Source organism: Gopherus evgoodei, chromosome 13 (assembly GCF_007399415.2).
Source record: "Gopherus evgoodei ecotype Sinaloan lineage chromosome 13, rGopEvg1_v1.p, whole genome shotgun sequence".
Taxonomy (NCBI): Eukaryota; Metazoa; Chordata; order Testudines; family Testudinidae; genus Gopherus; species Gopherus evgoodei.
The window spans coordinates 21,933,514-21,952,863 of NC_044334.1; the positions used below are offsets into that span (position 1 = coordinate 21,933,514).

At 46.7% G+C, this 19,350-nt stretch overlaps 1 protein-coding gene across 2 annotated transcripts in view; it reads right to left on the minus strand.

Annotated features, from left to right (window-relative positions):
- LOC115660815 (E3 ubiquitin-protein ligase RNF185) overlaps positions 1 to 19,350 on the minus strand; it is a 69,687-nt gene that overhangs the window by 3,752 nt on the left and 46,585 nt on the right. For both annotated transcript variants that reach the window (XM_030582551.1, XM_030582552.1), the window contains 12 exons: positions 19,212 to 19,347; positions 16,960 to 17,069; positions 13,754 to 13,942; positions 13,065 to 13,170; positions 11,550 to 11,746; positions 10,521 to 10,707; positions 7,359 to 7,445; positions 6,410 to 6,541; positions 6,034 to 6,090; positions 5,756 to 5,821; positions 4,544 to 4,718; positions 1,836 to 1,891 (listed from right to left, as the gene is read on the minus strand). In XM_030582551.1, the coding sequence (XP_030438411.1) occupies positions 1,836 to 1,891; positions 4,544 to 4,718; positions 5,756 to 5,821; positions 6,034 to 6,090; positions 6,410 to 6,541; positions 7,359 to 7,445; positions 10,521 to 10,707; positions 11,550 to 11,746; positions 13,065 to 13,170; positions 13,754 to 13,942; positions 16,960 to 17,069; positions 19,212 to 19,347 (1,498 nt within the window). The remainder of the gene's footprint in view (positions 1 to 1,835; positions 1,892 to 4,543; positions 4,719 to 5,755; positions 5,822 to 6,033; positions 6,091 to 6,409; positions 6,542 to 7,358; positions 7,446 to 10,520; positions 10,708 to 11,549; positions 11,747 to 13,064; positions 13,171 to 13,753; positions 13,943 to 16,959; positions 17,070 to 19,211; positions 19,348 to 19,350) is intronic.

Below are 19,350 nucleotides of genomic sequence, written 5' to 3' on the forward strand. Positions count from 1 at the left end.
GTGTGAGTTATGAGATGGGAGGAAGAGAACCTCTATCATAGATATTCTATCTATCATGTTTCCTCTTACCTGTCTCTTTTCTAAGGTAAGCAAAGCAAATTTTTTCAGTCCCTCTTTATAAGAATATCTAGGCCCCTACTCATTCTTGCTACTGTTCTCTGCACCCCACCTGACATTTTGCACTAACCTTCAAGATGGTTACCAGCTGCGTTCCCTCTAAGCTGCACAGTGGCAGTGCTATCCAGGAGTGATTGATTTAGCACTTGATAAGGAGAGCCAGGCACAGCAGTTTGTGTTCTGGTGCCCCTCCCCACACTGCTCTACAGCCACATTGCTCCTGCCCTCTCTCTTGGAGCCCTGGCCAACTGCTCCTGGGATCCTCCTGCTTGCTGTGCAAAGCAGGTGGGGGAGACGGGGGCACAGGGGAGCACTGATGTCAGGGTGTTCCCCTCCCTCCAGCCCATGTACTCCATCTCTGCAGAGCAGGGGAGGGTGGACAGGTCTCAGGAGCAGGAGAGCTCAGCTGCTGTGGTCTGAGCCTTTGGCGAGTGCCTTAAAGAGACAGAGCACAGCATCTCAGACTTCCCCAGCATCCAGCATACATGCATTCTGTCTCTGACACTTCCCAACGCATACTTGTTATTTCCTGGTACTTCCTGCAATGCACATATATGTTCTCTGTAATTTTATTCTTTCAAAGTGCTGTTATTTTATTTTTTTGACTAGTCTATGCATTTCATAATTTTATTTCTCTCTCAGGCTTAAATTTAATTGAGTAGTGAGTTCTAAAATACCTAACCTGTCCTGGCTGGAGTAATTATCCCAATGGTAACTTTTAACAAATAAATATATATCATATCTAGGTTTTTTGTTTCTACTGGTGGCGCACACCACCTCAATATTGGTGCACAAAGTTAATTCTGCACTTGGATGGAAAAAATTAAAGGGAACATTGGTTACCAGTACAGTATTCTAGATGAGGCGGTACCATTCATGCATATGACATTTTTTCCATATTCTCCACCCAAGCATTAAAAAGGAAAACTCCAATTCAGGTCTCCCTGCCACCTCGATTGCTCTCACTTCTATACACAGTGAGTACTTTAAAAGGTTGTGCTTTCCTTTGGGAACAATCTGTACATAACGCACATCTGGCTGTGTTGCAAGGGAAGGAGGTGGGGAGAAGTTTTAGGCACACAGGATATTGGTTCTTGGATCTGTATCAGACATTCATACCATGGAGAAAAGAGATGGCCTATTTTCTACACACAGCAGGAGTGAGGCAGAGAAGTCGCTGTGCAGCCAGACCAGGCGTATTTCTTCCAGAAGCAGGATCTGCGAACTCAACCCCACTTTTCACCTTCAAACAGATTTTGACCACCTCTCTAGTGTCAAATCTCACCCTTACGAAGGCCCTGAATTACCATGGTTAATTACAGGCTGGAGACCCAGGGTTCAGAAAGAGAGAGAAAGAATCTCAGGTCTAAGCTCCCATGTTCCTGGAAGATGCCACCTAAATCCCAAGATTTTTGCATTAGAGCCAGATTTTCTCCTTCCCAGCACCAGTTCTAAGTTTAAGGAGGGAACTGCACCAACAAAGCAATAAGTTCCCTCTTCCCTCCCACCCCACACTAAGGGGAGTGAGATGGGCATGCAAGGTACAACTCCCCAGACTCGTCCTAGCCACAGTACATTTGAGTCAGGAACCCAGGGCTCAGCTGCACAGAGCTGCCTTCTGTTGTGTATGGAGAGGAAGAGGTAGGACAGGACCCCGGTGATGTTTGGAAGCCCTCTCGCTCGGACCCACTAGACACCCAAGTGTGGCCTGGACTTACCTCACAGAGAACAATCCCAAATGAGAAGATGTCCACAGTCTCATCATAACTCTGCCCTGCAGGAAATACAAGACAGGCGACTTTGTGAGCTAGAGATGTTCCTAGTGCAGTCAGGCCAAATAGCATCCCATTGTGCAGCAGCCTATATGCCAGCACTAGGAAGGATTCACTATCCAGGCCCAGGCAGCCTAGCAGGCCAGCGAGTGCTCTGAAGTGGAGTCAAGCACAGCCATGCTCAGCCAAGTAAAACATGACTTTTCTCAGCAGCATCCTGGTAAGGGTGGGGGAAGAGGTGTCCCTGCCTGCACAGATGCACTCATGACCATTTTACAATGCTAGATTTGTTTCCCAGGCAGAGCTGGGGTTAGTCACTGATGTGGGGGAGCAAGAGGGTTTCTAGCATGGCAAAGTAGCAATTAGCATGCACATCTAGAGCAGCTGCATCTAGTTTCAGAGCCTGGTGGCTGCTCCCCCCCATGGCTATTTTGCAAGGAAGTGAATGGAATAAAAACCAATTACGTCTTATGTTCAATGCCCACCTTAGCTGTTCTTTAGCATGCAGGTACAGGCTGGAGTAGCCAACAGCCCTCCCGCATTCCATGTTTCTGAAGGGATTGCTCTGTGAGGGCAGAACTCTCTGGTTTTCACACCATCAGCCTTTGTTGAGCATTTCTGATCAACTGTTGTGGTGCTGGCTTAAAGTAGCAGTGAATAAATTCACTTGGTGGCTCCAAACTTACTGGATGCAGCCTGGAAAGGTCAGGTGTATTCCCCACTGCAGTAATGGAAGCATGTTACTGCAAGAGTGAGGCATAAGCAGGATTCCAGGCAGCAGAATAAAGCTGTAAAGTTTCCATGGCAACTTTTCTTGACAGACCACCACAAGGAAGTTTGTGCATCATATTCCTGCCAGAGCTTGGGAAATGGGGACAGTATCTTAGCTGGATAATGACTTAGAGTAAACACCATCCAACAACAGTTTGGTGCCTTCAGTTATCACAGGAACCTCCACCATAACTGGCATTATCCACACATTGCAGAGAAGGGAACGGGACATGGAGCTGAAGGACTGCTTGGAAGGTTAGTTCAGATAGAACAAGAAGCACAGTGGAGAGGCAGGGATGGAAACTGCAACCGCTGTAGTCAGTCTGTGGCTAGCCAAAAAACGTCCATCAAAATGAGCTCTCTTTCACTGCCATTACGCACACAAACAATTCATTTCCATAAGGCCTATAATACAGCCCAGTTTCAAGGGAAGAAAAAGGGTGCTCAAGGGAGGAGAAAGGGTTCTACTGCAGAGTCCTAAATGGCCCCCAAGGGTCAAGTGACTGCTGATGTCAAATCCAGAGAGCCTTTGCCATTCACATTGACAGTCCTTCCAATGCACTTCCATGGTATGCTAAGCCAGTGTTGGCTGCCCAGGAAGCTGGATGCCCAGTTTCTGCTGCAGTGACTGCAGAGGTAATAAATTAAGTGCTAACGATCTCCGACAGCAGAGGGCTGAGATAGGGAAAGCAGGCCCCTGCACTGAGACAGGATCCACAGGGCTGGTCTCTCCAGGCAGAGACAGAGGCCTCCCTCCACAGCCAGGAATGGAATTGTGGCAGGGCCAAGTGAGTGTTGGATCTGGGAAGAGCCCCGGTATCCCAGAGCAGACTATCTTGGGGGCACAGCTGGCAGTTTTCTTGGCAAGTGCCAGGCATGCTATACATTAGTGTTCCTGCATCACTACTCTAATGCCTTGGAAAGCAGGATAACCCTTTGCCAGGCTCCGAAGGGCCCAACAGCACAGAGCTCAAAGGAAGAAGAGGGCAGCATCGAAAGTGGTAGCAGAGAGCAGCAGGATAGGGAGGATAGAGGCCATAAAACCAGAGTCTTCCCTTTCCCAAGAGATTCCTAAGAACAGCCTGATGTTGAAGTCAGCTGGGCAATACTTGATAGTGCAACCATGACCCTGTTTGCTCTTTCTGGAGGATTAAGGGGCAGTTCTACTTGTTCATGTGGTTGCCTTGCAGCCATGCCCTGGTCACATGGAAGCCCAATTCACGAGAAACAGCTGAGTTTGCATTCTCCCCTCACTCGGGTCCCACACAGGCAGCAAGTGCCATCGGGGACATGTGTTTGCCCTTAACCCAGTGCCAGCGAAGATCTGCACCTCAAGACATATAGCCACTGCCTTCCCGACTCTTGAGTGTGTGTGGGGGAAAACCATGCAACAGCCGGCTTCCCCTCTAATGTTGGACAGACTAAACTTTACAAGTTTGCCCCACAGTTCTATTTTACTTCATTTCTATGAAGCACAGCCCATTCACTGCATCCCTAAGGATGTCAGAGACACAAGACTGAAGTTAATTTCAAAGCCAGTCGCATTGTTTCAAGCCTCTTGTTTGTTGCCTCCAGCATCTGGATGATAGCAAGTACAGGCCCATTACCCCTCCCAAAGAATCTTGACAAATCTCAGGAATGGGCTCCCCATTTCTTGCTGCTTACATTACTGGCCGCAGGGAAATTTAGCAGGGCCGATGTGCAAGGGAAAGCACATCCACCAGATTTGTTGACAAGAAAGAAGCTTGTGTATTAGAAGGTTTAGAGCCCTAGGCAGCTAATAGATTTGATTGCTGCCAACAGCTGGAGTTTCCAATAATCCTGTCATCCCCACAGCAGTGCCCTGGGGTAGCTCCTCACCTGCCACAATATGAGCATCTTACCATTTAACATCTCTGGTGCCATCCAGTATGGGTTCCCGACCACAGTATAGCGCTTCTTCCTGTCGCTCTTCCGTAGAGTTCGCTTCTTGACAGATGGCTTTTCCAGGGTGGGTTTCTTTCTCTCTTCCACAATCAGCCGAGACAGTCCAAAATCAGCAACCACCACAGTGTTATCCTAGCCAAGGGATTTAATCACAAACAACTGATTCCCTCTCAGCTCCTCCCAGAGGTAACTCATATAGCCACTGGCTATATTTCCTGTCACTTATAAACTGCACATTAAATGTAACAATAGCAGCAGCTGTGCAGATAGGTAATAAGGAACCTCCTGCAGCTAACTAGTAGAATGCAGCGAACATGGGAGCCCAGCAGTGTCTCAGGGAGTAGGGGGATTAGAGGTAGAGGGAAACAAGATCAGATAGGGTAAAGAGAGAAGACAGCCCATGAGTCCTCATGCAGGCATCCGAGGAAGAGGGTATTCACCCACGAAAGCTCATGCTCCAATACATCTGTTAGTCTATAAGGTGCCACAGGACTCTCTACTGCTCGTGCAGGGAAGGAGTTTTAACTCCATTAACTTTCTTACAGTTGCTATAATGCATTTGGCTCTCTATCCAGCTTATCTAATTCTACCCAGAAGTCTTTCCTAGCAAACACTCTGCTCAGATTTGACCTTGGGGTTGCAGCCCAGAGGTAGATCCGATATTCAGACTAAGGGGACATTGAGAGTCAGGGCTGAGGGAATGAAGCCCACAGCTGAGATCTCATAGCATACTAAAATAGAGAGCGCGCCCCCAGGATTCTTGAGGAGTTAGTGAGACAAAATGAATGATCAGAGAAGAAACAAAAGGGACGGTAGGTGCAATTTATGGACAAAGGATAGGAGAACCAAGTATATAGCTCAACTTAGCAACAGGTAGTGGGGAAGAGGCTACAATAGAGTATAAAGGGTTTAGAAATGGGAGAGGACTCAAGGGTGTGACCAGGATTAATGAAGTGAAAGTAAAACATTAGGCTGTGGAACTTTCATTTATGGGGACATTGAAATGAAAACTGGGATACATGCTAGAAGGCTTACAAGATGGGATCGCCTCCACGCTGCCAAGGAGAGTAACCAGAAGGTCTAGTGTGTCCATGGAAGCTAACAGTACATGGAGAAAAGCAGAGGGAGGAGAGGAGAAAAGACAAAGGAAGGACCATATACCAGCTCACCAGTTTGATCAGACAGTTATGTGAATTCAGGTCTCTATGGATGATACACATGGAGTGCAAATAGGCCTGAAACAGAGGGACAGAAAGCAGCATTAGAGCAAGTCTCGTGAATTCATCCTTTGTAGTTAACCCCCTCAAAACATTGGTAAAAGCATTCAGTATTTCCCTAACTACCATGCAGCTTCTGCAGGCCATTAATATAACATACTATTACATCAGCCCTCCATGCTTCAACCCAGAATCCTGCAGGAGCAGTCTCAACAGAACACTCAACTCACCATTCCTGAAGCAACTCCTTTGGCAAAGCTGACCTTCTGCTGCCAAGGAAAAGGGTCCTGCAAAACAATGACAACTCCTGAGTGACCAGGTCTCATCGCACTAGCTGGCCACCTCCTGCTAGAGCTGGAGAAAGATTATATAGTCCTGGAGAGCAAGATGCTCTATCTACAGGCCAGCTACAACATGTGCAAAAGTAGGGGAAGCTTCCCTTTACCTGGAGAAACCAGCTTCAAAGGAGAGATGACATTCCAGCTCATTGAGCTCCTTGTGGACACCCAGCAGCAGAAAGACAGCGTTGTGTAGCCAGGGCACCTGTTTCACACTGGCCAGAGACCATCAGGATGCCCATACATGCTCCAGGAGGCATTTACTCACCGCATTGCGGAGGAAGTCCTTTAGAGTCCCCCCTTCAATGTACTCCGTGAGAAGGTTAAGCTTCTTGTCCTTGTACAGTACACCAATGAACTTCAGCACATTGGGGTGATCCAAACTGCGCATCACTTTCACCTGTGGAGACAGAAACATCCCCCCCACCCTCATGAAAGTTTGGTATAGGCCTTCCTGAGATTCTCAGTAGCTTTACTTACTGGTCCCCGCACTAGGAGAGAAGGGGCACATACCGTCCGTGGAGCCCCACTGCACCTCTCAGAAGTATCAGAAGAAAGTCCATTCAAAACCCAACTTTAAGACAATTCAATGATCATTGTTGCCTCTTTTGTTTCCATTACTACTTGATTCTTGAAAGACAGTGATCAGGCTGGAGAGCCTCTAGGCTGGTTATGGTTTAGCTGCAGTGTGGATGTCTTGTCAACTAGTGTGCTGTATGACACACTTAGGGCCAGAAGAGAAGCATTCAGGTATTTAGGAAGCTGCTTTTCAGAGAAGCCTGACTTTGGGGAACGAGGAAGGCAGCCATTCAATAGGTCGATTTAAAAATTCCCTTTTCTGCTGTAACTAAATGGAACATCTTCCAGCTCTTAGTCTCTGAGTCAGCTGTTTCCTATTAATGTTTTATACTGGAAAGCTCGCTGTACAGGATGCATCCTACGTTTTACACTTATATTCACTAAGTACAGTTCAACCAAATAGCCTCTTAGGCTCAGAGTGCCTCTTAGACTTTCTATTCATTAATTTTCAATAAGTCATCTTCATTTTCTGAATAAGTCAGTCATGTTTAATTGTGACATGTTTCCAACGAGTCCCTTCTTCCCCCAACATGCTGCTTCCCTGCTAAGATCGCTGGTATGCATTATTACCGGGGCAGAGAGGAGCTCAAATTCCCACACAACTGGCTCCCTGGCCTTACTTGAGATCTCGCTCCTACCTCTGTCAAGAAAGTCTTCTGTGTTTCCTCATCACAGCGAATCAGCTCCTTCATCACCATCACCTTCCCTGTTGCTTTGTGCGTTACCTGTTGGACACAGACACCGTCACAGCAGGAAGGAAAGCCCTATGAAACCTATAGATGCTTTAGAGCAGGGTTTCCCAAACTGTGGGTCACACCTCCCTCCACCCCTGACCAGGGAGAGGAGAGGAAATTCAGGCAGACCAAGTCCAGGGAGTTGTAGGAAATTGCCACAAAATTAAAAAAAAAAGTTTCCCATAAGATTCTGTAAGTTGAAAGTGATAAAATAGACACACAAGAGGCCCATTGTGGTGTGGCCCTTTGAATCCACAATATTATTGTATCCCAAGAACCCCCGTTAGTGGTTCAATTTTAACCAGTGCAGAATCTGAGAGTGTGCTGCAGGCTGCTAGAGCCTCTGCTAACAGTATTAACCCTGCACCTGTGTGTGCCTGGAATTACCTTAAGCCATACAAGCACAATTAAACAAACATGAAAAGCAGGTTCCCACGCACACAGACCTTAACCAACCACTTCAGCCTCTATTAGTGAAATTACTGAGGATGGTTCCCTTTTTTACGGGTCAAGAAGAACAACTAAGCAATTCTCACCAAGTCAATAGATATCCCTGTTGTCATGTAGCTTCCAGCAAGTCTAGGTTTCTGATGGGCTTATTGAAAACTTGTTCTTTTGAAATGCTGTGTGGAGATGCACAACTGGAGACTGTTTAGTTGTGACAGCAAGCAGTCAAGGTTCCACATTCGGTGTGAAAAGTGTACTGCAATCTCCAAGAATGGCACCAAGCTGACGACAACATGTGAGACAGTACCTAAAGCCTCATGGTTTCACTGTGTCACACACACCACCATGCTCTTAAATGCCTGAAAACTGTGCCAGGTCCTTCATGAAAGCTGTTTAAGTCTTATCCAATGATTCTTGGCTTTTTTTGCATTGCTCTGTGAGGATCTGGGTGCCTTTTAACCAGCACACTGAAATCACACTGACATCAGCCTGACTCTGGATTTAGAGCATGACTGCAGGTTTTCTGGAAGAACTCCTCCTCCTGCCCACTCCTTCAGTAATTCAGCTTGGGTGGCAGAGTCTACCTCACTTAAATTTCGGGGCACCTAACAAGCTGATCTCCTTCTCTCAGAAGAGAGAAGATAAATGTTCAGTCCACAGAGAACAGGGTAGAAGCGTTCAACAGAACATTTGGAAAAGCAGTGGATCAACCAAATCTCATCATGCAAAAAACTGACTCAGCAGTGCTGACTTGGCTATTAAAAGACAAGCCTCTTTTGGGAGACCCTGAAACTTACATTGGCCAGGAGCTCAGATTTGGGGGGTTTGTGAAGGAGTAATTCTGCTGTAGTTGCAGAAGCCATGGAAGTTCTCATAGACAGAGGATGAAATGCAGAGTCCAGCTTTGTTTCAATTACAATTATAAAGAAAGCATAACTGACTGCTGATCAAAAGTAATTATCTCCCCAGCTGAAAAGCACATAGCACATCAGTAAAACAGACTCAGACTCATAATTACAGAGTCCTTTTTGCACCTCTGTTTTGTGAAGCTTACTAAATAATTTCCGGGAATGTTGTGGTTACAAAGTGTCACTTGCTCATGTTTAGAGTTCAAGATCTTGAGGGACAAGTATTGTAAAGAACATTAATCTGGAAAGGGACCACGAGCTTAGAGAATCTGGGAAACCGCTCTACTGGAAAGACTGGATTCAGCCTTGACACCAGTGCGCACACAAGGTGAGCAGTAGAATTCAGCGCTACTCTGATCTAGGAGGAGTGCGAAAACCTGGAGACCCTGGCGTGGATAATAGGGCCAGGCAGCAATACAGCATCCCTTCTCTATCTCCTATCCAAACGTTAGTCGAGTGCTGAGAAGCACTACGCCACCACCTTCCACAAAGAGATGTAAGTGTCTAAAGCACAGTGACAAAGGCAAGGCAAGTGAAGGGAAGTAATGAAGACAAATAAATGGACTCTTTAGGCTGGTATAGCAAACAAACTTAAGGAAAGTGCTGTTATGGAACTCACTGAGGAGACTATCTCCCAGTGCATGCACCAACACGAGAGGAAATGCCTCTGTGCTGTTAACCCCACGGGGATGCAGATGGCAAGACATGCTGCAGAGGAAAAGGTTCTGCTTACCTGGACATGCTATTTGTCTATGAGCAGAGAAAAGAAATGCGTCAATTAGTATAGAACCATATCAAAGATTGAACACCTAGCGCTATGAATCCCAGAGCACACTGTCATATTCCCAAGGAAGCGCAGGACGATGATTGATACAACAGTGGTTAAGGAGAAACTGATTCCCACTGCATAGTGGGATGGAGCTAAGGGTACTGAAGGGCTCATACTGGTCCTTGGAAGGTAGGTAGTGTTCAGGAAACTGACTCAAGGATCAGCTATAGTAATACCAGACATCTGAGCAGCCTGCACAAACTCCAACTCTGGGGGTCAGGAGGAAATCTGTTGATGCAGAATGCCAAGGAGGGAGCGCCTGAAGGGTCCATGCTCCATGGCTAAGATCAGACAGTTAATACAGGGAATAGTAGAGTTACTATTGCAGGAGCTTTTTGTTCTCAAAGGGACCGCTGCACAGATGTGGTCAATACTCAGGGGAGTCGAGTCTGACTGTTAAACAGTTTACCACAGTAACTGTCACTGGATCCCTTACAAGTCCCAGTCTGTCTAGCACAGACTCTTGCACTGAGGGAACTTCACAATACTGAATTGGGAGATTGAGTGGGCACCTTCACGAAGACAGTTCATGTAACAGTGAGTCCTCCTCTTGACAGTTGTGACCCATTCACTCTGCAGCTCTCGTTATATACAAATACCTCAGCACACTAGATGCTTGTTAGACAGGTTGCAATTTAAACAGGACAGAAACTCTCCAGCAGAATGTAAGCCATCTCTCCAGGATACCAGCTACACTAAGCTAAGAGAGAACTGTGAATATAGTGAAACCGCCAGTCAAGCTCCCAGGCCCAGCACACTACTGGGAGGGAAACAAAAGTCACTCGAGATTTTGTTGTGATGTCTGAAAGTTTCTGTAGAAGGTATATCCTGTAACTTGGGAATTTGGCAGTAAGTTCATAGCTCAACGTTTTGCCCACTCACCTTGATAGCTTGTCCAAAGAATCCTTTCCCAAGTACTTCACCATGTGTCAGATCACAGGGCCGGAAGATCTGCTGGGAATAGCTGGAGGAGGAGCGCAAAGATTCAGAGCGACTGATGTCACGGCTCAGAATGAGAGGTTCCTTTGGGGAGCTGGGTCCAGGAGACTTGGAAATACTGTTACTTCGCCTGGAGAGTGAAAGCAACTGGAAGATTAGGTCAGCTGCAAGGAAGGTCTATTACCCTAGATGAGTGCATGCTAGTAACCATCCAGCTCACTAGCTTCCCACAATTCTGCAAATGTGGAAGGTGCTGCAGAATGTACCCAATGCTGCAGAGTCACTTTCAGTGTTCAGTTCCTCAGTGAGCCAACAGCAAAGTCAATGCTGGCAAGCCTCCACAGCTGCACATCTCTATCCATTTGAATTTTGACTTCCACCTTACAAGGAACAACTCCTGATCGTTCTGAGCAAGGGATTCAGGTGTCGTGGAAGTGATACGGGATGATCTGGAATTTTTTTTAAGATGAAGGAAATTGGTGGGGCAGAGGACCCCAGTATGGGGAGGGCAGGTTTTCTAACATTGAAGACCCAAGCCTCACTTAGCAGGGGCCAGTCCCTGAGGGGAAAGCTCTCATCACAGCCATCTAAGCCTGGCAGAAATCTGACTTTTCAATTTATTTCAAGTGTTAGCAGATTTAGAAACCACAATTCATCCTTTATCAGTCTAAACGCTACTAAACAAGCCAGCCCGAAGGGGAGGCCATAGGGAATGACTGAAGGGATCTGCAACATCGTCTCCTGGGCAATGCTTCATTCCAAGCTTGGCTTGGCCATGACTCAGTCATCTGCAATTGCAAGACTGTGCATTGTACAGCCCAGGCTCTAGGGCATGCTAAAACACACACAGCTGGATGAGAGGTGACAGGCTGGAGTGGTATTCTCATAGTCTAGGGAAAAAACAGTCATTTCTCAGACAATTTGCAGCTGCTACTCTAGAAGCACTAGCCGCAGTGCAGTTTTCCTAGGTACCTGAGGGAGCGCCTGTTCAGTGTTCCTTCCAGATTCCCCTTAATGTCCAAAGGGGAAATGGAGCGCGAGGTGGTGGTGGTGTTTACATGGGTGGGGAGCTTGGAGTCCAGACGCAGTCTGTCTAGTCGCTGAGAGACAGGGTCATGTTCTATGAGCAGCTGAAGCGTCTGGCTTGTCCTGCGAATCAGGTCCTCCACCTGAACACAAATCCAAGGGCAGAGTAAGAGCCTTTGAAGGGGACCATTGTAAAAACATGAAGACACCTGAATGTCCTTCAAGCTAGAATCTACAGTGCCTCAATCAGGTCACTAAGGCTGTGGTTTAGTTACACACAATATAACTGTCCACCACACCACTCACAATCTAGCAACATGTAGCTCTTCATTCTAGCTAGATCTTCTTCTGCTCTGATCAGCAACAAGAGACCCAGCTCACGATTTTTCTGGAGTGAGGCCATGTTCTTCTTGGACTTGCTTTCTTCAGTGTATGTAGATTGGGGTAGGCAATCTATGGCACAGGTGCCAAAGACAGCACACAAGCTGATTTTCAGTGGCACTCACTGCCTAGGTCCTGGCCCCTGCCTGGGTGGCTCTGCATTTTAGTTTAATTTTAAATGAAGCTTCTTAAACATTTTAAAAGCCTTATTTACTTTACATACAACAATAGTTTAGTTATATATTATGGACTTATAGAAAGAGACCTTCTAAAAATATTAACATGTATTATCGGCATGCAAAACCTTAAATTAGAGTGAATAAATCAAGATTCGGCACACCACTTCTGAAAGGTTGCCAATCCCTGATGTAGATCATGCCTAACACTGATCAATACACTTTTATAAGGGAAATGTAAAGCTACCCAGGTGTCTAAACCCAGATCTAATTATTCTGCTTTAGAAGAGAAGGCTCAAAGTATTAGCTAACACCAACAGCAGACAAAAAGTGTTGTCTGGCGACCTAAAGGGTAGCCTAATATTGTGCACTGAGTTACCTTGAACGTGATTAGCTGTATAAAGCATTTAATATAGTAAATGTAGACAAATCTGTCAGTTGCTACACCATACACAGCTTCTAGATATTGTCTCACTTGACCATGCCTGGCAGCTGTCCTCTCTCAAAACAGGTCTGCCAGAGGATACATGTACTCTGCCTTCAACTCAGTCATTTGGTCCAACTCCTTCCCTTAGAGACAACTTGAACTCCAGGCTTCTTTAACCACCTACCAATTGTTGATGTACACCTCCCCTATTCTAAACCACTTCCCAATTTACCCTCTTCAATGGAACTTAGATGCTGACTCCAAAGTAAGAGGCAGCAAAAGCTTAATTCTTGCATTCACAGCCAGTGGATTGTACTGTAGTACAAATCAATGACAGCATTACAGCTCCATGCAATAGGCATTGCTATGGGGGAAGATTGTAAAAAAGTCCCAAGGTAGAAGGGGGTGGGGGGAGAGAAGGGGAAAGTCAGTCTGGAGTATAGACTTCAGGATTCCTCAAGATAAAACTATACCTACTTCCTCCACTTGTAATGTGCGAATAGGGACTCCATTGATTTCCAGGATCCGGTCTCCAGAGTGGATGGCATTTTGGACATCTGGGCTAATGTGTCTTCTGTTGACTCTAAATGAAAGGAAAGAGTCATGCTGGAGAATCTTCCTAAACACAGATTACCAGAAGTTCAATGGATCTCTACTTCCCAGAAAGTGTTCTTCCCTTTTAGGATCCAGAAATCAGTGAAGTGTTCTCAGTCTGCTAATGTGAGATACCACCAAGCTGTGATGGCAAGCATTCTCTGAGGTGCCCAGACCTCCACAAGCTCGGCGAATAACGGATCTTCTCATATACCCACAGGAAAAGGAAGCAAACAGTAGCCAAGCCATAGGGAAAGATAACTAGTTTCTTTATTTGTTATGGCTATAACCCCATAAGTGATTTCTGGGCAGTGGAGAATCCCTGCCCTGAATCACAGTTTAAGTTAGCCATAACAACAAAAAACTGCCCAGCCAAGAAACACTCATGGTTTCATTTGCATCTCATTCCTACAACATGTGGTCACTGAATGAGAAATTCCATTTCAGAAACTGGAGAGATTCTCAGAAATAAAAGTTAGTCAGAAGCTCCCACTTTCCTTTGCCCAGATACCTCTGCACAATTACTGAATTGTGAACAGCTAATGCAGCTATTACGGCCTCTTCATACTCACTCTTTCACCTGGACACTGGTGGCATAGCTGGAGCAGCCACCTTCGACAGCCACAGAGATCCCTCTCTTGCCATCAGTGGCTGCAGGCATAGAGATGAGGGTCAGCGTGTATGGTAGCTGTTCACGCAGAGATTCAGTGGAGAGAGTTTCTATCATTGGCGTCAGCACAATCTGGTTATGGCATTTTCCACTACAGAAAGAACAGAGGAGAGTCACTGGCCATTTCCCATCCCTTCTTGCCAACCTATGTAGCCGGATCCTAAAAGGCTGGAACAATGGTATTATCTATCATCAACTATCAAGGCTTCAAGCAGTGCTCCCTGAACCCTAGAAATGTACTTGATCATTCCATTCTGGTGTTTACAGATTCAGATTCCATGGCCAGAAGTGATCACTGTGTTCATCTAGTCTGATCCCCTGTAAAACCAAGATGATACAACTTCCCCAAAATAATTCCTAGAACATACAGGATGTTTTTCTAAACTTTATCTCTATTTAAAAATAGTCAGGAATGAAGAATCCACCACTCTTGTGGTAAATTGTTCCAATAGTTAATTACTCTCACTATTTACACCTTATTTCCCGTCTGAATTTGTCTAGCTTCAGCTTCCATCCATTGGATCACATCATACCTTCCTCTGTTAGACTGAACGGTCCATTATTCAATGTGATCCTCATGCAGATACTTATAATCAAGTTACTCCTTAACCTCTTCTCTATTAAGAAAGATTTAGATCCTTCAGTCCATCACGATAAGGCAGGCCTGGACAACTCGTAAAGTGGCAAGGGCCATATTACTCCAAAGAAAACAGCTGCTGAGGGCCAAACCTCATCAGCCCCCCCGAAATACAGCCCCCCCCGCCAGCACCCCCTGCCCCACAGAAACAAACCCTCCTTCCCCAGCGCTGCCCTGCCAAAACAGCGGTATTGAACCTTGGTAATGTTATAATGGGCCACTAAGGTAGGATAAAGTCACAGAAAAATGCCTTTTTGTTAGAAGTAGAATAAGATCTTCCCCCCACTTTGTCATCAATTGCCCTGTTGAATGAATGTGGCATGAATAAGGAAGGCAACACCTCCAGACAGCTGCAACCCTTGGAGAGGGGATGGGAGCCAGACCAGATCAGGCCCAATGCTGCTATAGAGACGCCTCCACGGATGTAATGGGCCAGTAGTAGCCACTCCATAGTTGTAAGTTAGGATCAGTCTGAACTAAGATCCATTTTTAACTTCCATGTAACTTCTCCAAAAAAATTACCAGAGTCCCTGAGCTCTTCTAGGCCAGGTAGGATTTGTCTGGGAGGTTTGGTAACCTTCAGAAAAGGGGTTTTGCAATTAAGGTATTTCACCAATATCCATCATTCCCTTTCTGAACATTTTCCTAGCTTCCTACCCCCAAAATGGCTTGGCCCCAAACACCAGGCATCTGGCTGAGTCAGACAGGGGCCTCTGGGTGTTACTGGGGGAATCACAAAGACCTGTGTCATGTTTATAACACTGACTCTGTAAATTATTTAAACTGCCCTTCTGCCCTTGGGTTTATTTAGTTTGGAAAAGAGAAGACTGAGAGGGGACCTGATATCAGTTTTCAGGTATCTAAAAGGGTGTCATCAGGAGGAGGGAGAAAACTTGTTCACCTTAGCCTCCAATGATAGAACAAGAAGCAATGGGCTTAAACTGCAGCAAGGGAGATTTAGGTTGGACATTAGGAAAAAGTTCCTAACTGTCAGGGTAGTTAAACACTGGAATAGATTGCCTAGGGAAGTTGTGGAATCTCCATCGCTGGAGATATTTAAGAGTAGGTTAGATAAATGTCTATTAGGGATGGTCTAGACAGTATTTGGTCCTGCCATGAGGGCAGGGGACTGGACTCGATGACCTCTCGAGGTCCCTTCCAGTCCTAGAGTCTATGAGTCTATGAGTCCTGGCTCTGTGGCAAGGGCTGCTCTGCAGAAGAAGAGGTAGGGGCCTGGATTGGGTGGGATGTGGCTAGGATTCTTGGGCGCAGGGCAGGTGGGGTGGTGAGGAACAGGGAAGAATGATATGGCTGTGGGGCTGGATCTCTGAACTCTTCATTTCTAGACGGTCCTGCCTGTGGGTTTTTAGGGAAGTTGTCAAGTATTTCTAAGTGAGATTTGTTGATGGGCTTTTAACTGGGCTCCTCTAAAATTTACAGCTTAACTCTTCAGCTAATGAAGTAGTTCGGATTTATGTGAAGTATGTCATAGTTCTCTCTTCTTTAACACGGGGATGGACATTTGATTTGATCCTGTCCTCACTTTGCCTTTGCACTGCTGAGGACAGACTCGGCTGCAAGGTTCCCAAAGTGTGGTGGGATTGAGTCCAGAGAGCTGGGTGTGTGCACATGGGGCCAGCTTCTTCTGACTGTGAGCTAGAAAGAAGCTAAATATACATTTAAACATCCTCCTAAGGTGGCTTTTCCATGGAAGCCGTTGCTGCAGTGACGACAGGCACATGAACCCATGAGGCAGTCCCTGCATTAACCAGTTTTCCACACTATGAAAAAGTTGAAGAACCTCTGATCCAAACACAGCAGCCTGTCTGGTCCTGGGATTAGCAGTGATTTCCTCCACAGACTGTCAAGCCTTAATGACCCAGTTTTCTTTACCAGCCTGGGGCAGGTACTTGAACATTTGGGACTGTCAGGGGCATTCTGCCATTTCCCTCTCCCAATTGCCCCCCCCCCACTGCCCACCTGCTCGCCTCTTCGTCTCCTCCACTCACCTCCTCACCCCCCACCACTGCCCACCCTCTCACCTCCTCATCCGCCCTCCCCACCACCAGCTCATCCGCCCCCCCACTCCATCCCCTGCTCACCTCCTCATCCCTCCTCCCCCGCCGCCAGCTCACTTCCGTGGCCTCTTACCTTCCACTGCTGGCTCACCCTCACTCTCCAGCCTGCCACTGGCTCCTTCACCACCTGGCCAGCCAGCCAGCCATTGGCTTACCTACTCACCCCCTTGCGCACAGTGAGCCGATGTGGGCCATGTATTATGATCCTTTAATCATTCTCATGGCTCTTCTCTGAGTCCTCTCCAGTTTTACAACATCCATTTATGTTTAAGCCACACAGACCCACTAGACAGAATGGGGAAGTGATTTGCATGTACAGCAGACAATGGAGTGCACAGTACCACAGGATCATTTTAGCAGGACAGCAATGGAGTGTCATGTGTCTGATCTTACCAGTAGAGTGTGGAGTGTTGTACTAGCGCATACGTGTCTCCATCTTCAATTATTACTTTGCAACTCATACAAGCAAAGCATTCAGGATGGTACTTGTATTCTCCAGCCACCTACACAGACAGGCAGAGGAAGTTCTGATCAAGGAGGGAACACTGTTAAAAAGGGGCTTGGGGAAGCAATAACTGCACCTATTAACAGTAAATCTACATGGACTCCCAAGATTAAGCAGCATTAAATACTGGATAGAGCAATGCAAATCCACCCTGCCTTTCCTAAATCCCCTCCCTCTCTGCCTTGGTAACAATACACTGCTCTGAAACAAGTGCATCAACATAAGCCACTGAATGTGGCCCAGGTAACCCTCCTCCCCATATATTTGGTAGTGTTGCTAAAAATTTTTAGCCTGGAGCAAAGTAGGTATTTGAGCGAATACTAGACTCCCCACTAGTTATGATACAGGTAAGAGTAGATGTTAAGCCTTAACTGAAATCTGAGAGATGATTTTGCAAGACTAGTATTAATGCACAAGATTCAGCTACTTCCACCAGCTACCAGAAAGCAGAGATGAGTCTAATGGGACACTTAAAAAATTGGCTTGTTCATATTCCTAGTTTGCAGTAGTTCTTATATGAGACTCTTCCCTACTGAGGGAATTTTGGCAAAAATTCCATTAATGGTGAGAATTCATCTGCACTATGTTCACTAGCAGATGTCAGTACTGCCTCCAGAGTAGCGTTAGTTAGCTGGTACACAATATACTGCTTTTATTTAGCCTACCTAAATATTGGATACTTTTCATTACTGGAAAAGATTGATTTAAGAAGGTTAGGATTTCCTTGTTCGTGAGGTATGTGAGGCAGGACAATATTGTGTTACACCTAAGCATGCGAGAAGTGCTCAAACTAGAAATGCTTGAGGGACCCTGACTCTGCAGCCAGCCACTCGAGGGCTTGGAAAGCTATTTTTAGGTATGGTCCCATTTTACTATGGAGCTTCAGAAATGCTTCAGTCTAAGCCTACATCTACATTACAGTACTGTAGCACTTCTGGTGAAGATGCTCTAAGCCAGGGGTTCTCAACCTTTTTTCTTGCTGAGCCCTCCTGCAACATGCCATAAAAACTCCACGGCCCACCACTGCCACAACAACTGTTTTTCTGCACATTAAAAAAAAAAAAAAAAAAAGGGCCAGCATTAGAGGGTAGCAAGCAGGGCAATTGCCCAGGGCCCCACCAAGCTCAATTGCTCAGGCTTTGGCTTGAGCCTTGGGTGGCGGGGTTCAGGGTCCCAGACTTCGGCCCTGCATGATGGGGCTTCAGCTTTCTGCCCTGGGCCCCAGAGATCTAACACTGACCTGCTTGGCAGACCCCCTGAAATCCGCTCACAGCCCCCCAGAGTGCCCCGGGCCCTTGGGTGAGACTGCTGCTCTCAGCTGATGGGAGAGAGTTCTTCCATTGGCTTAATAATTCCTGCCTCCATGAGCGGCAGTATCTATGTCGACAGGAGAAGCTCTCCTGCAGACCATAGCGTTGTCCACATTGGTGTTGGGTCATTATAACTTACGCCGCTTGGGGAGTGGATTATTCACACCCCTGAGCGACGTAAGTTATACTGAAGTAATTTGTAGTGTAGACATAGCATAAGACTGCAAACTGACAATTGCAGCCTTTCGTAAGGCACTGGATACGAGGCTAACTGCTCTAGAGGAACTTGAGTATCAGGCAACAGCAGAGTCTCAGTTCCCTGAACATAAATTTCACTGATGCCCAACTTGGGGGAAGGATGGGAAGTGTTTTGCCTCATCTTGTTCAGTTCTATGCATTTCAGCTGCTTGCCATCTTCCCCAAAATGTGCCTGGTCAGGGGCAGCTCTAAGGATTTTGCTGCCCCAAGCATGGCAGGCAGGCTGCCTCCGCAGGCACGCCTGCGGGAGGTCCACCGAAGCCGCAGGACCCTCCGCAGGCAAACCACCAGAGGCAGCCTGCCTGCTGCCCTTGCGGCGCTGGCAGAGCGCCCCCCGCGGCTTGCCGCCCCAAGCACACGCTTGGCATGCTGGGGCCTGGAGCCGCCCATGTGCCTAGTCCTCACACTCCTCCTTCACAAGTTGGCCTATTTAAGGCCATCTACATCCCAACAGATGCATAGATCATGCATACTTTCAACACTTCATATCAACAGTTGAATTCTAAGACTAAAACCCCCAGTCTGCTGCAGTTAACAGGCCTGGGAAGAACGAGACATAGCAGAGTCCTTACCATCACAGGTCCAGTCATCAGCAAAGAGCAGCCATGGCAAGATTCCCCAAACTTCCCCCAGTAGTCTTTGTGACAATAGAGCTTCCCCTCCTTCTCATAGTACCAGTTAGTGAGGGGGTCCTGACATTCAGAGCACCTA